The sequence below is a fragment of the Elephantulus edwardii genome, unplaced genomic scaffold (genome assembly GCF_000299155.1).
Source record: "Elephantulus edwardii isolate Elephantulus edwardi_28Jun2011 unplaced genomic scaffold, EleEdw1.0 scaffold00058, whole genome shotgun sequence".
In the NCBI taxonomy this organism is placed as follows: domain Eukaryota; kingdom Metazoa; phylum Chordata; class Mammalia; order Macroscelidea; family Macroscelididae; genus Elephantulus; species Elephantulus edwardii.
In genome coordinates, this window is record NW_006399808.1 from 11,042,737 (window position 1) to 11,060,083 (window position 17,347).

At 39.2% G+C, this 17,347-nt stretch overlaps 2 protein-coding genes across 2 annotated transcripts in view; one reads left to right on the plus strand and one right to left on the minus strand.

The window, feature by feature from the left end:
- Nucleotides 1-11,943, plus strand: part of LOC102858064 (calcium uptake protein 1, mitochondrial-like) — a 137,897-nt gene extending 125,954 nt beyond the window's left edge. The window contains exon 9 of the mRNA XM_006887571.1: nucleotides 11,884-11,943. Within this exon, the coding sequence (XP_006887633.1) occupies nucleotides 11,884-11,943 (60 nt within the window). The remainder of the gene's footprint in view (nucleotides 1-11,883) is intronic.
- A 103-nt stretch (nucleotides 11,944-12,046) lies between these two features.
- LOC102858473 (60S ribosomal protein L9-like) lies at nucleotides 12,047-12,478 on the minus strand. The gene has a single exon (XM_006887572.1). The coding sequence runs from the start codon at nucleotides 12,476-12,478 to the stop codon at nucleotides 12,047-12,049; it is 432 nt and encodes a 143-aa protein (XP_006887634.1).
- Nucleotides 12,479-17,347: the final 4,869 nt, after the last annotated feature.

The window sequence follows — 17,347 nt, forward strand, 5'->3', positions numbered from 1 at the left end:
ACTTTTCTCTTTATATCTACTCTGAGAACTAAGTTGCATTTTCTCTTTTATCTGCTTCTAAATTTCTAGTTCATCTATCTATGCAGCCGTGAAAGACTATTTGTCTCTTTATTGTTGGCATTCTGGACTACCAAAAATAAAGAAAAACTAGCCATCTTTCAAATGCAGTCTATTTTTTAAAACTTTTTACTAATTCAGAGATTTTTATCCATATTAAAATTTTTTCAGCTGCAGCTTTTAAATTTATTTATCAATATTTATAATTTATTCCTTGCTTGCTTCATCTTCCAAATCAAGATTTTTCTCTTAAGTTAGCTTCATTCTCTTACTTTTCATATTTCACTGAAATTATCAAATTGTATGAGCTCAAAGTACTATTATTACATTAAACCTAATAAGACAACAAAAAACAATTAACAAACTTAAAACAATCAACACAAACAGTTACTATTCTTATTAAAGTCCGTACTGGCTAAAATGCAATAGGAATTTGTTCTTTATGTGCTATTCGTAAATCTCTCATAACATTATACCAAGCTTTAAAATTTGACTATGCTCTACCTACTGGCTTTAAACTGTAATGTCACTATACATACTGAAACAACTGCAAAAATTACTTTTCTCGTACTTTTACCCCTAAGCTCTTAAGTAATTCTTTACGAGAGAATTATATTGAGCTTCAGAGGATGGGGCGTCCCCCATGACTCTTTCTTATCAATTCTACCTCTGAATTTTTAGTATGTTTTCAGAGGGTGGGGTATGGTCCCCATGAAATATTTTCTAATTCTTCCCTTAAATTTTCCCTTTAAGGGGTGAGAGAGTCCTCATGAAATTTTTTCTAATTCTATCCTTAACTTCCAAGGAGTGAAGATTCTCTCATGACCCTGTTTTTAATTTTCCCGAAAGTTTCACTTACCCTTTCGGTTCCTGGTGTCTGCTCGAAAAAGAGAAAGAAAGAGAAACCACCACCTTATCCAAAGAAAAACCACCACCTTGTCCCAAGTTTGGGTGCCAGAATGTTGCAGACCGAGGGTAAAGTATTTTTATAATTATTAATAATGAGACAGACTACCAGGAATAATATAGAACAGAGAGAGTGAAAAACGGGGCCAAGAGTTCCCATGACTGAAGGCCTAAATTTTTTTTTTAATTTTTCATTATATCGGTTTGCTTACAAAGTTCATCTACATTGTGTGTTTGGGTTTGGAGGATTTTGGGTTTTTTTAACATTAATGTTCATTCACATTGTGCTTCATACAATAATTCCAATTATATTTTCTAAAATTAAACAACATTGAACTATGCCCACTATTACTCTGTCTTTCTAGATCCCCTTTGGATCTTTCCCATTTCCTTTACCCATCCCTCTCTCCATCCATCAAATTGTATGACCCTAAACGGAAGCAATCCAAATGCCCATCAGTAAATGAATAGATAAAAAATCTGTGGTACATCCACACAATGTAGTAAATACTTCACAGCATTGTAAAACAATGAAATAGTACAACATTTCACAACATTGAGGGGGAGCCTTCAGGACATTATACTAAGTGAAATATCTCAATCACAAAAGAGTAAATACTGCATAGTACACTATGAAAACATGGGGAGGGAGATTGAGAGGGAATAGATAATGAACACAGCATTGAAACAGATGGAGGAAAGAGCTGTTTGAAAGGAATATATGATTATGCATTATATGTATGAGAACAGTCTGAAACAAGGGGTGTATTGCAGAATAGGCGAGGGGAGGGGGAGGGAAAGCAGGAGAAATGCGCAACAATGAATAAATAATTTTAAAGAAGGAAAAGTTTTAAAAAAGAAGTATACAACCCTATGATATCCTCCTGGCCATCCTCACCCCTCTGCTCCTTCCCTCCCCCACCTTGGATACTCCTACATATTTTACTAGTTATCTATTTCTACAATAACTCTCTCATGCAGTATTTGTCCGTATAGGACTGAGTTAGTTCACACAGCATAATTCTCTCCAATCCCTCCCAAGTTAAGTAGTAATTTTGAAACCATTGCCCCTGAGTGCTATATAGTATTCCTTGGTGTGAATGTGCCACAGTTTCTCAGTCCATTCATTTATGGTTGGACATCTGGGATGTTTTCATATTCCTTTTTTTTAATTATAATTAAATTTTATTAGTTTTAATGAATTTGCAGAGATTGTGGGTTTTCATTCATTCATTGTTGCACTGTGATGTTTTCATATTCTTATGATGGTGAATAATGCTGCTATGGACACTGGCATACATATCTTCATTTGTGTTTTAGTCTTCATTTTCTAGGGATATGTTCAAAGTGGTAGAATAGCTGGGTCAATGGACTCTCTATGTTCAGCTTTTTGAGGAAATGCCAGACTGCCTTCCAGAATGGTTGTATTCTTTTACTCTCCCCTCAACGATGTATGAGAGTTCCTATCTCTCTGCATCCTCTCCAACATTTATTGCTTGTTGTCCTGTTACACTTTACCACTGCTACTAGGGTAAGATGGTATCTCATTGTGGTTTTGACTTGCATCTCTTTTATTGCCAGTGATTTTGAGCATTTCTTCAGGTGTCTGTTAGCCATCTGAATGTCTTCCTCTGTGAAAAGTCTTTTCATGTCTTTTTCTCATTTTGTAATTAGGTTATCAGTCTTTTTCTTGTGGAGGCCCTATAGGATTCTGCAAACTACTGCTATGAGACCCTTGTCTGAGATGGTATTGCCAAATGTTTTTCCCCAGTCGGTAGATTTTTCTTTTTCCTCTGCTGGAAAAAGTTTTTGATCTGCACAGGGATTTTATTTACTCTTTAGAAGGTCCCAGTCATCAATTTTATCGACTCCATATTGTTCATTTCTGGCTGTATTTGTCAGCCTTTTTATACCATGGGTTAGGCCTTCTAAGATTGGTCCTACTTTGTCTCTAATGATCTTTATGGTTTGGGGCTTTACTCCCAGGTCTTTGATCCACCTTGAGTTGATTTTTGTGTACGATGAGAGGTGTCCATCCTGCTTCAGCTTTCTGCAGGTGGTAGTCCAGTTTTGCCAGCACCATTTGTTGAAGAGGTTGTTATTTCCGCATTTGATAGGTTTTGTTTCCCTGTTGAATATCAGTTGACCATAGATTATTGTTGTTGTTGTTGTTGTTATGTGCCATTGAGTCATCTGCAACTCATAGCAACCATATGTACAACAGCCCTATCTTGTGTCAAACTTATGTGCCAATCTTACTGTCTCTGACATGCCTACCCCCATTACTCCAGTCACTGAATCAGTATATCTCATAGAAGGTCTTCCTCTCTTGTGTGGTCCCTCCACCTGCCCAAGCATGATGGCCCTCTCTAAGGACTGCTCCTTTCTTGCAACATGTCCAGAGTATGTCAGATGAAGCTTCAGACTCCTTGCCTCCAAGGAGTAGCTTGGTCTTACCCTCTCTACGACGAACCTGTTTGTTCTTCTAGCAGTCCATGGTATATTCCATACTCTTCTCCAACAGCACAACTCAAAGGCATCAGTTTTCCTTCTATCATCCCTAGCTAGTCATTATCCAGCTTTCGGATGCATAGCAAGTAATTGCAATGATGATGGCCTGGATCAGGTGCACCTTAGTCTCCAGACTGACAATGTTGCTCTTCAGTACTTCAGAGAGGTCACTGACGGCAGGCTCTTCCAGTGCAATTCATTTTTTAATGTCCGTCCTGGATGCTGATACCAAGAGTGTTGACTGTGGAGCCTAAGAAACGAAAGTTATTAACAATCTCAATCTCTACACCATCTATCATGATAATACCAATAGGTCCAGTAGTGAGAGTCTTTGTTTTCTTGAGGTTGAACTTCAGTCCATATTGAAGGCTGCAGTCCTTGACCTTCTGCACTAAGCGCTTCAGGTCCTTCCTCAGTTTCAGCAAGCAGGATTGTGTCATCTGCATAATGCAGATTGTTGATGAGTCTTCCTCCAATCCTGATACCACATTTCTCCTCATCAAGCCCAGCCTTTTAGAGAATACTACCTGCATATAAATTGAAAGGGTATGAAGATAGGACAGATCCCTGGTATATACCTTTCCCAATTTTGAGCCATGCAGTATTTCCTTGCTCTGTTCTAACAACTACTAGAGTCACAAAATCAGTGGTGCCACCAGATGCTCTACCGGGGAAGGAGGGACAATCTCCTCCTGTACCAGTCAGATCTGATTTGACGGTACACGCACACAAAAATAAAAAAAAAAAATCAGTGGTGCCAAACTTGCTCAGCATTTCTTTTTTTTTTAGAATATGAATTGACATTTATTAACAGGGTGCTCCTTGGAGGCAGAGCTGATGAAGCTTCGTGCGTGGCATGTTGTTGTTGTTGTGGGTGTGTCTCAGCATTTCTTAAGATGAAGGAATTGGGAATTGGAGAACAAATTCAAGCCTAAAGTTGCAATACTTAAGGATGCTTTGGGCAGAATATTCAGTGATCCAGGAAGCATTAAAAGAAGATTGAAAGAGTATACAGAGTCATTGTACCAGAAGGAATAGGCAGCCACAGCCATGAAACAACGTATGAGCAACAGCCTGTGGTGATGAAGGAAGAAATTTAAGCTGCTCTGAAAGAATTGGCAAAAAACAAGGCCTCAGGAATTGATAGCATACCAATTGACATATTTCAACAAACGGACACTGCCCCGGATGAGCTCAGCAAGTTGTGCCAAGAAAACTGGAGGATAACCACCTGGCCAACTGACTGAAATAGATCTATATTTGTTCCCATTCCAAAGAAAGGTGACTTGACAGAGTGTGGAAATTATCAAACAATATCAATGATTTCACATGCAAGCAAGATTCTGCTGAAAATTATCCAAAAATTACTGCAGCAGCACATCAACAGAGAATTGCCTGAAGTGCAGAAGACTTGATTGTGCTTATGTGAAACTTGTCCATAGATGGAATAATTTCTGGGTTCTCGATTCTGTTCCATTGATCTATGTGCTTGTCATTGTACTAGTATCATGATGCTTTGGCTATTACAGCTGTATAGTTGGTTTTTATATCAGAGAGTGCTATGCCTCCCACATCATTCTTTTTTTTCAGAAGTGCTTTGCCTATTTGAGATCTCTTTCCTCTCCAAATAAATTTGCCAATTGCCTTTTTTATCTCTTTGAAAAATGAATTTGGTATCTGTATTGATACTACATTTAACATGTCGATTGCTTTTGATGGAATTGTCATTTTCATTACATTGAGTCTTATTCATGAACAGGGAACAGTTTTCTACTTAAGTCTTTTATTGTTTCTCACTTAAGTGTTTTGTGGTTTTCTTTGTAAAAGGTCTTTTGTATCTTTGTTGTTTTGTGCCATCAAGTCGCTTTCAACTCATAGCGACTCTATGTACAACAGCCCTAAACTCTGATCTGTCCTGTGCCAATTACACTGTCTCCGATTCACCTATCCCTGTTACCCCGTCACTGAATCAATCCAACTCATAGAGGGTCTTCCCCTTCTGTACTGTCCCTCCACCTTCCCAAACATGATGTCCCTCTCCAAGGACCAGTCCCTCTTTACAACATGTCCAGCGTATGTCAGATGAAGCCTCAGAATCCTTGCCTCCAAGGAACCGCCGGTTTAACCCTCTCTAGGTTGAACCTGTTTGTTTTCTTAGCAGTCCATGGTATACTCAATACTCTTCTCTAGCACCACAGCTCAAAGGCATCAATTCTCCTTCTGTCCTCCTTGGTCATTGTCCAACTCTCTGATGCTTAAGAAGTGATTGCAAAGACCATGGCCTGTATCAGGTGCACCTTAGTCTCCAGAGAGACACCATTGTTCTTCAATACTTTGCAGAGGTCTCTAACAGCAGACTTTCCCATCACAATATGTCTTTCAATTTCCTGGCTGCTGTGACCAATCTCAATCTCTTCACTATCTATCCTGATGCTTCCTGTTGATCCTGTGGTGACAATCTTTGTCTTATTGATATTGAGCGTCAATCCATATTGAAGGCTGCATATTGAAGCAAGCGCTTCAGGTCCTCCTCAGTTTCAGCAAGCAGGCTTGTGTCATCTGCATAATGCAGATTATTGATAGATCTCCCACCAATCCTGACACTACATTTCTCCTCATAGAGCCCAACCTCCCAGATAATCTGTTCTGCATACAGGTTGAAAAGATGTGGAGGCGGGACACATCACTGTCATATTCCCTTCCCAATTTTGAACCATAAAGTGTTTCCTTGCTCTGTTCTGATGACTGCCTCTTGTGTCTTTAGTTAGGTTTTTTTTCCCTAAGTATTACAAAGTATCTCTTGAGTATGTGTGGTTGGCTAAATGGTATTGCTTTCTTAGTTTCCTTATCTGTGTTTTCTTTGTTATTGTAGAGAAGTCCCACTGACTTTTGGATCTTGTATCCTGCCACTGTACTAAATTGGTCTACTAGTGCTGACAGTTTTTTTGTTGAGTCCTTGAGGTTTTCTGTGTACACTATCATATCATCTACACAAAGTGAGATTTTCACTCTCTGCTCTTAGTGCCTTTTATTTCCTTCTCTTGTCATACTATCCTAGAAAGTACTTCCAACACAATATTGAATAGGAATGGTGAAAGGTTTTTTATGTGGAGAAATCTTTTTATGACCTGTTCAATTTCCTCCTTTGTGATAGGTCTTTTCAAGTTTCTACATCTGTTCGTGTCAGTCTGGGTAGGACATGAGTTTCAAGGAATTTGTCCATTTCCTCTAGGTTTTCAAAGTTGTTGGAGTATAGCTTTTCATAATATTCCAATATTATAGATTTCATTTCATTTGGCTCTGTTGTGATTTCATCTCTGTAATTTCTTAGTTATTTGTGTCATTATGAGGCAATGCATAAGTGAGCTGATGTCATATGCCTGATATCACCTGATGTATGTTATATCTTTAGCAGATGTCCTCCACTTTGTCTTCTTTCTCCTCAGGCACGTAAGGAGTTACTTCCTCTGTTTGTTTGGGAAGGTTAAATGATAAAACATCTAGAAAGTAGCAGCCTTTTTTTTTTAAATTTAGGTTGTTTATTTTTCATTTCAGTGAACATCTACAGAGATTTTGGGATTCCATTCATTCATTGTTGCACCCTTCTCCCCGCACAAACCCCTCCCCCCTCCCCCCACATTTGCTCCTCTCCTTGAAAAGCAAAAGAAAACCTCACCCATTTGGTACCCAACCCCCCCCCCCGCACCTCCCCCCCAAAAAAACACCAACTTTTCCTTTTTCAAAATGTGGTTAATTTATCTCCTCACTAAGTATGAAATATAAACTCATCTTCTCAACCTGGAGGAAAAGAAAAGTGATTAATAGTATGTTGATAACTGTCCTGTGGGCTTTAAAGTCCCATCATTCATTCTTTTACTAGTTTTACTGCAATACGACTTATCTACTTTAAAATTGCAGATTAGGGAGATTTATTTATCTGTTTGGTAGTTTCTTTGTTGAGTCTCATCACAGTAGCTTTGATAGTGAAGAGAAAGCTATTTAGCTGCACTGCTTCATCTCCACAACTGACAGAGGAGAGGTTCATGAACATTTATTTAAAAAGCCTATTAAAATGCAGCAGCTTTACATATATTACATGCTTTCTTCATTTTCTCACAGCCCTGTAGTCTTTGGTGGTATTAGATCTACAGTGTAGTATTAGGCTACGGTATAGAAATTAAATCTCAAAGGGCTAAGTCACTTGCTAAAAATCACTTGGTTTTTAAATGGTAGAACAAGGACTACTCTGAGATACTTTGTTCCTTATCTGAATAACTTCTTAACATCTAGTCTGAGATTTCTGTGCCTGGCTCATTTGAGGCTAGGTTCTTAAAAATAGTAAAAATTTTGGAATCTTAAAGACAGAAAATTACCAAGTTTTTTGCATGTGTACAGTTTTCCTTTCTTAGCAGCACTGAGTCTAGTGACTGAGAAGAAGTATGCAGCTCTTTTATACAATACTACCTAAATTAACAATTTGCTTTCTCCTCATAGTTTATCAGGTTAAAAGGAGGGGAAATATAATGCTCTTAAATTTGTAATAGGGAAAGAATGTATCAATAAAATAATTTCTTTATTGTAACCAAATATGTTATTGTTCTATAATGTAAAGTTGGAGCTGACTCATGGCTAACTCTCCAGTGAGTTTTCAGAAGCTGTAAATCACAGAGTGAGAAGATAGCCCATCTTTCTCCTGCAGAACAGCTGGTGGATTCGAACCGTGTGTCTTCACCAGGCCTCCAGAGCTCTCTAAATAAATATAAAAGTTGTCTTTTTCTGTTGTGGGAATTATGATGATTGTTATTTGTTTCTTTGACCCTTCTTTATTTAATATTTGGGGATTGAAAGATCTGTATTTGAAGGACGGACTTACAAATTACACAGTTGATTTAAAGAATCTCATCTGAGGTTATTAAAGATTCCATCTCTAGTATTTGGGAACTGAAAAAATCTGTATTTGAAGGACTGACTTACAAATACACAGTTGGTTTAAAAATCTCTTTTGAGGTTATTAAAAATTCCATCTAAGGCTACTAAGAATTATTAAATTGCACTCCTTGGAGCTGGGTGCAGAGTCTAATTCCAGTTAATATATTCATTGATTTCTTGACAGCTCTACCAAGTAGAATGTCACTCAGAAATGAAAGATGATGGAGAGTCTTTGAGAGATTCTAGTTCGTTTTAATTTAAGGAGGGGGATAGGAGGGAAAAGAACCTGACATTCTACCAAATAAAAGTAAAAACTTGTTTACACAAGAATTTAAAAAAAAAGAAAAGAATAGAGTCTAACTCCAGAATATACAACAGGAACACTGAAAGGATGTCCTCTAATAGAATTCTAGTCTGTTGAATTGTCCTTTTTTGAAGTTTTGAAGTCTGCATGCTTATTTTATAACCTATAAGATTATCACATTTTAAGGAGTCATGATTATCACACAGCAAATTAGATTTGGTTCAGAGAAAAACAGTGCCAAACAGTCCCAGTCTCTTAGAAGAAATATTAACGTTAACGCGATTTGTTCAGTCAGGGAGAAAAAACGACAAGGAGACTTAAATAACTATGATGATTATTCTTACCTATCAACAAAACCCAAGAGCCTTAAGCTACTTAGAATTTTGTTACATTTGGTTGTTGTTGTTTTGTTTTGTTGTTGTTTGTTTTTTTTTTAACTTAAATAACCTCCAGAAAAGGAATTCCATTATGAAAACTTGATGATCAGAGTTGGCTCCTGGTTTTATTAAACCGAAGAACTGAAATGAGGTGTTTAGGAATGTTACCAGTTTGGCCTCTGTAAAGCGTACTGTGAAGAAAAATCAACTTCTTATTCTATCTTCTGAATTTTTTGAAAGAACCTTCACACTCTTTTGAGTATTTATTTCTTTAACTAACAGAGTATGCTTTTGATGGGGGGGATTGTGAGAGAGAATATGTTTTAAAATTGTTGTTGTTGTTGTTGTTATGTGCCGTCGAGTCGTTTCCGACTCATAGCGGCCCTATGCACAACAGCCCTAAACCCTGCTCTATCCTGCGCCAACCGCACCGCCTCTGACACACCCATCCCGATTACCCCAGTCACCGAATCAATCCATCTCATAGAGGGTCTTCCTCTCCTGCGCTGTCACTCCACCCTCCCAAGCATGATGTCCCTCTCCAAGGACCCGTCCCTCCTGGCAACATGTCCAAAGTATGTCAGACGAAGCCCCAGAATCCTTGCCTCCAAGGAGTAGCTTGGTTTAATCCTCTCCAAGATGAATCTGTTTGTTTTCCTGGCAGTCCATGGTACATTCAGTACCCTTCTCCAGCACCACAGCTCAAAAGCATCCACTCTCCTTCTGTCCTCCCTAGTCATTGTCCAACTCTCTGATGCATAACAAGCGATTGCAAAGACCATGGCCTGTATCAGGCGCAGCTTAGTCTCCAGAGAGACACTGTTGCTCCTGAGTACCTTTGAGAGGTCCCTAATAGCAGACTTTCCCATCGCGATACGCTTTTTGATTTCCTGACTGCTGGTACCAAGAGTGTTGACTGTGGAGCCAAGCAAGCTGAAGCTATGAACACTCTCAATCTCTTCGTCATCCATCCTGACGCTGCTAATTGGTCCAGTGGATGGCACAGAACAAGAAGAGCACAATTAAAATAAATATAATAATATGAGAAAATTATTACTTTCATATTTACTATAATAAAGTTCTTTTGCTAGTACATTTTTCTAAAGCATTTAATCAATGTGAACTGCTTTATCTTTATAAAGTTCTAATTAGGAAAGGCCAGAGTAAATACCATCTTCTCAGATGTATTTTTTGGGGATAAAGGAATAAACTTGTTACCTTGACCTCCCACTTTGTTGTTAATATTCTGTGCCCCTGACTCCTCTAATTACCCCGTGTACAGCAGAGTGAAGCCCTGCCTGATCCTGTGCCCCTCTCACAATCTCTGCTCTCACTGAGTCAGTCTGTCTTATTGAGGGACTCTTCTTGGATGACCACACACTTTCCATCCGTGTTGTTCCTCCTGGTAACATATCCCACATATGTGACTTTAAGTCTCCCTATCCTTGCTCCTCAGGAGCATTCTGACTGCACTTCCTCCAAGACATATTTCTTTGTTCTTTTGGCAATCTGTGGTGTATTCTCATGTTAGTACTCTTTGCCAGCAGCACAATTCAAAGGCATCTTCGGAAAGTAAATTAGTATTGCAGATTTGGAGAAAAAATGCAGAGTAGAACTCGGACTGTCCCCATTTCTCACTCGAAACTTTTCCTGGCTTCTGACTAATGTTATTATTCCAGGTCTATAAAATAATTTTCTTTCTTCTGAGTTGTATATTCAGATCTCTTTATTTACAAATATAGTTAAAATGCAGTACAAACTCTGGTGCAGCTATAGTGCTCCTGGGAAACGAAGATGATAAAGCTGCACCACACATACTTTTGGGCATGTTGCCATGAGAGTCTTTTCCTTGGAGAGGGACATCGTGCTTGGAAAGGTAGAAGGTCAGTAAATCAGATGGATTGACACAGTGACTGCAGCAATGGGATCAGCTCTGTCAGAGATTGTGAGAATTGCTTAGGATAGGACAGGGTTCAAATCTATTGCTCATAGGGTTGCATTGTACTCAAATTGCAGACACCAAACAGTTTACATCTTAAACTTAGACATCAGTTTTTCTCATAAGAGTTAACAAATTGGATCAGAAACCTGTAGTCTTTACCTGAGACACCAAGGGAGGGTCTAGAACATAATCATTGCTCAAAACTATGTAAATATATTTTTTTCTTGAAATGGAATCAGAGTTTGATTTTCTGTACAAATTCCTGACCAGGAATCATTCAAACATGATTTAAAATAAATGCTGTTAAGTGCCATAGAGTCAAGTACAACTCATAGTGACCCTATGAACAAACGGTCTGAACCCTGTACTGTCCTGCACCATCCTCACGCTTAATGACTCACAGGAGCCCATTGCAGTACTCACCATGTCAGTCCACATGGTTGAGAGTCTTCCTCTCCTTCACTGACCCTCCACCCTTCCTAGCATCATGCCCTTCACCAAGGAGTAGCCCCTCCTAGCAACCTGCCCAAACTATGTGAGGTAAAACATCATCATTCTTGCCTCCAAAGAGCACTCTGGCTGCCCCCTCCCCAAGACTTATCAGTTTGTTCTCTTGACTGTTCGTGGGATGTTCAATGTTCTTCTCCAACAACACTGCTCAAAGGTATCAATTCTTTTTCTGTCATACTTATTCTTTATCCAGCTCTCAGATGCATAGCAAGTGATTGGAAAGACTGTGGCCTAAATCAGATGCACCTTATTCTTTTTTTTTTTTTCAAATTAGTAGAATTTTATTACAAGAATCAGATCCATTTTGAAATCAGATTCATATGATTTGACCGGCCTCATTTCTGTAGCTGGAAAAACTCCTAGCCTACTCATCAGCCTGCCGGACAGTTCCTTTTTCGGAGACATAGATACCACCCAAAAATTTTCGGATATCCTTGTTTTTAACTGTTGTAGCTTGCTGAATCAAAGCAGCTGAATTTGATACAAGTTCAATGTCATTTCCTTCGAGAATTAACTCATCTTCTGGGCTTGAGATACCGAACAAGCAACACCTGGTCTCATTTGAACTCTCTGAATGTATTTTTCACCCAAGAAGTTTCTAATTTCAACCAGAGATCCACTCTCTTGAATCACAATGTTGATGGGGAAATGAACATACACAGACCTCATCTTGTAACGAAAGCCCAGTGTAACACCCTTGATCATGTTCTGTATGTGGCTGCAGATGGTGCGAACAGTAGCCAGTTCCTTCCTGTTTCCCCACCATTTGTTAACACGAAGACTCCTCTTTTTCCTTCCGAGGAGACTGAGCTCTACATTGATGTGATTGAAGTCCCTCCGCAAGGTTCCCCTCAGGCCTTTCACGATAACTGTGCGGCCCTTCAGAGCAATGTCGACATTCTCTGGAATGTCGACAGTCTGGTTGCTGAGAATGGTCTTCATTCTCACAGTTAATGTGGTAACGCGTACCTTGTTCTTTATCCAGCTCTCAGATGCATAGCAAGTGATTGGAAAGACTATGGCCTAAATCAGATGCACCTTACTCCTCAAATTGACGTCATTATTCCTCAGTAATTTGGAGAGATCCCTAACTGCAGATTTTCCTTGTTTCCCGGCTGCTGGCACCAAGGATGTTAGTCGTGGATCCAAGCAAGATGAAGATGTTGGCAGTTTCAATCTCCTCTCCATCCATTATAATGCTGCCTACTGGTCCAGTGGTAAGAATCGTTGTTTTCTTCACATTGACATACTATCCTTATTGAAGACTTCATTCCTTGATCTTCAGTTTCAAGTGCTTCAAATCCTTCTCATTTTCAGCAAGAAAAGTTGTGTCAATCTGCCTAATGCAGGTTTTATTGATGAGTCTCCCTCCAATCTTGATGCCACACTCCTCTTCAAAGAGTCCAGCTTCTCAGATAATATACATATATGTGTATGTGTATTCATAGAATAACTATGACTCATAGCAACCCTGTAAATAACATATCTGACCCTTGCCCTGTCCTGCACTGATCTCATGAGCTCTGATATGCTCAAGCCATTGTTACAGTCACTGGATCAGTCCATCTTGTTGGGAGTCATTGTCTTTGCAAACCCTCCACCTTTCCTAGCAGGATGGCTTTTTTCCCAGGACTGGCCGCCTCCTGATGACATACCCAAGGGATGTGCAACACATTACCACCATTCTTGTCTCTAAGCAATACTTTTTTAAAAAGCTACATATATATATATATAAATAAATTTTTTTTCCTCTCCGCTTCCTCAGACATTCCTCTAGGTCGCATAGCCCTGGTGTACAAGTTGCCGTACAGCGGTCACTTGTGGTTGCTGTGAGGCTGAACACTGTGACACTGATGTGTCAAATATGTTAATGGCTGGTTACCCAATGTGGACAGAGTGGGGTGGAGCTCCTCAATTAAAACAAACTTGGAAGCAGAAGTGGCATCCACTTCCATAATTGCTTGCCTCCTGAAACCCTATGAACCTGGAGAGAGGATGAAAGACACCCAAGCATTGAGGACTCTCCTTCATAGGATCGCTGTGAATCACTCGACGGCACTTAACAACAACCACCACCACCACTTCCTAAACAACTTGCCTCTGGAAACTCTATGAACTTCTATAAATGTTGATAGTTGTAGGTAGTTGTTCATAGGGTCTCTATGAGTCGTGCTCAACTCAAAAGCAATCAGCAAAAACAACATGCCCCATCATATTGTGGGCCCTATGTTTTACCCTGATGACATCATGGTAGCTAGCTCTCAGGGCGGGTTAGTTTGAGAAGATATGGGGACTGCTTTTAGGACCCAAAACAAAAGCGCTTAATTGTTCACATTTTTCTTACCTTGTCTAGCTCAAGTTTGCAATTATTTGTAGTCCCTAGGTTCTCTGCCCTTCAGATCACACTGGAAACACTACAGATGGGAGGATGTCCACCCTGATAGTAAAGCATCTTCGAAGTCCAGTCACAGCCCTGATGTCATTAGTGTGTAAATGCTTTTTGTTTTGTATCTTTTGACAGTTACAATTTTAATATGGTACTTGGTGTATAGAGAGTGTATAGAGAGATATCTGAGCAAGCTTTTAGCACTTCTGCAGCTGACCTTTCATGGTGCTCATTAAAGTGCAGAAAAACATTAGAGTTGAGATTGCTGTAAATTGAAATCAGTTTGATGGCAACAGGGTTTGTTGGGAGTAGCAATTCTAAAATCAGTGGTATATTAGTGGTACCTTTATAACACTCAACAATAGCCAGGATTGTCCTATCAGAAGATGTCTTTTAATGTTGCTTGTAAGTTACATTTTTGGGAGGAGAAAGCCTACCAAAAAAGAAGGTCATAAATAAATAATGGAACGTTTTCTCTTATCATTCAAATAGTCTTAGCTATGTTTTGGTAGAACACAAATACTTTGCTTGGTATGAATGAGTTATATATATCAACATACTGACATTTCATACTACAGTTATTTGTAATTCAGAACACAGTGATAAATTTTTGCTTACACAAAATAGAGTATTTACATTAAATACAGTTAACATGCAATACAAACCGAAAGTCACTTGCATCAAATTGGTTACAGCTCATACCAACACTCCATCAGGTTTCTGAGGCTGTAAACTCTAATAGAAGAAGATTTTCCATCTTTCATTCATGGAGCTGCTGGGGGATTCAATCCACGACACACAGACCTTTGAGTTATCAGCTCAACTCCCTGTGGACTATGCCACCAGAGCTCCCCAAAGAAAAACAAAGAAAGATGATTGCAAACTTATACTTCCCTTTTAATGTATACATACTCTTCCAGCTGCTTATTACTTGGATCCACAGTCAATATACTTGGTACCAGCAGTCAGGAGATTAGAAGACATATTGTACTGGAAAAGTCTGCAGTCAGGGACCTCTCCAAATTTTTTTTATCTCTCCAAATTACTGAATAGCAATGAGTCCAGTTTAAAGACTAAGGTGCACCCAATTAAGGCCATGGTCTTTTCAGTCACTTGCTGTTTATCTGAGATATAGACAATGAATAAGGATGTCAGAGAAAGAATTGGTGACTTTGAGCTATGGTACTGGAGAAGAATATTGAATATCCCTTGAACTGCCAAAAGACTAAAAGATATCTTGGAGCAGGTGCAGCCAGAGTGCTCCCAGGAGGTAAAGATAATAAAGCTTCATCTCACATACTTTGTGCATGTTGCTAAGAGAGGCTATTTTTAGGAGCAGGACATCATGCTTGGAAAGGTTTGGGGATGGCAAAAGAGAGGAAGACCCTCAACCAGATAGATGGACACAGTGACTATAGCAATGGGCTTGAGTATGTCAGAGATTGTGAGAATGGCACAGGAGAGGACAGGGTTCAGATCTGTTGTTCATAGGGTCACTATGAGTCACACTTAACTCAGTGGTACCTAACAACAAGAACTCCTCCTCTTCCAGTTAGAGCAGTCTATGAAAATAGACCTCTAGCCATCTGCACTTAACAAATAAAGAAGCTAAGTCACAAAGAAGAGAAATAACAAGGTTTCACATATGGTAAAGGTGAAACTGAGGTTTGATTCCAGGAAGTCTGGCTCTGCAGTCTGCTCTTAGCTAACTACAGCGTTTAACTAGGTTCCTGGGATCTGTACTAAGTGCACAAGATGCAAAGATGAGCAAAACATTGTCCCTGCCCCCAGGAAACTTATAAAGAGAAAATTATTGGATCAGAAGTTTTTACACAGTCTTCAGTACTAGACTAGATAGATAAATAGAGCATTGTAAGTATACAGGAGAGGAGGGAAATGCAGGACAGGGAACTGTTTGGGAACAGTTTCCCCGAGGTGGCAATATTTAAATCAATTCTAATTCTTAAATTCATTTTTCCTGGAGAATAGAGTGATTAATATTTATTAGGTCTTTGTTCCATTTGTAGAATAGAGGAGACGAAGCAAGAAACACTGAATAATCCTGGGATTGGAGCCAGGCTGGGGACCAAAGAACACGACTGACCTTTCTTAGCAGCTATAGCCCAAAGCAAGCTTAACTTGCTGTTTCTCCTAAGTATTTTGTTAGTAATCCAACCCTGTCCTCTCAAGGCCAGACCTTAGAGAGATCACTAGAAAACAAGTTGAAAGGAAAAAGGAGAATTGTTAGTAAAAGATATCTTAGGCCACATTATTTGATGTAAGAAGAGGGAGCTTGGGCTAGATCATGTCTGTGGTAGCTAAGAGTCAATGCAAATTATGGGGGTTTTTCCATTTTTATCCTCCTTTTAGCCATCTTTGGAGTAATTAAGTACCTGACTGCTAATCAACAGGTTGATGGTTCAAATCTGCAACTGCTTCTCAGGAGAAAGATGTAGCAGATCTGCTACCATTAAGGTTACAGCCTTAGAAACCACAGGAGGCAGTTCTGCTTCCCTTTTAAGGGAATTGGCTCAAGGTTAGTGTTGAGTTGGGTTTGAGCATATAACCATCTTTAGCTACAATTTTTTTTAAAATCTCTGCTCTTTTATTAAGTTGTTTAATCTGTTTACATGTAATTATTGGTATATGTGGATTTATTTTGCCATTTAAACTTTTCTGTGTATTTCATGTATTTTTTTCTACTAGTGTATTTACAAAACTCAAATAAAAATTCAGACAGATTCTTTCCATTTCCCTCACCAGCCCCAACCCACCCATCCCCATCACTCTGCTTCTAACCTGTCCCTTATATCCTTATACTTGTATCCTTCTTACCTGCTTCTAACCTGTCCCTTATATCCTATATACTTGTATCCCTTATCCTTATACGTATTCTACAATAACAGTTTTATATAATATTTATCCTTGTGGGACTGAAATAGTTCACTCGGCATAATGCTCTCCAGTCCCTCCCAAGTTAGGTAATAAGTTACAAAGTTATTGCTCCTTTGTGCTGCGTATTATTCTGTTGTGTGAATGTACCATAATTTCTCAATCTATTCATTTGTGGTTGGAAGAATTAGTCTTTTAAAATGTATATTGTTATGTACCATCAAGTTGCCTGCAACTCATAGTGACCTTATGTACATTATCTCCAAAACCTGCCCTATCCTGAGCCAATCTCATCATCTCCAACAGACCTAATCCCATTTTTACAGTCACTGAGTCAATCCATCTCATCCTAGGTCTTCCTCTCTTGCACTGTCTCTCCACCCTTCCAAGCATGATGTCCTTCTCCAAGGACTAGTCCCTCCAGGCCACGTGCCCAAAGTATGTGAGACGGAGCTTCAAAATCTTTGCCTCCAGTGTGCACCTTGATTTTACCCTCTCCAGGACAGACCTGTTTGTTGTCCTGGCAGTCCACA

Coding starts and splice junctions, on each gene's coding strand:
- LOC102858473 (XM_006887572.1), bottom strand. CDS start 12,478: ATGAAGACCATTCTCAGCAACCAGACTGTCGACATTCCAGAGAATGTC.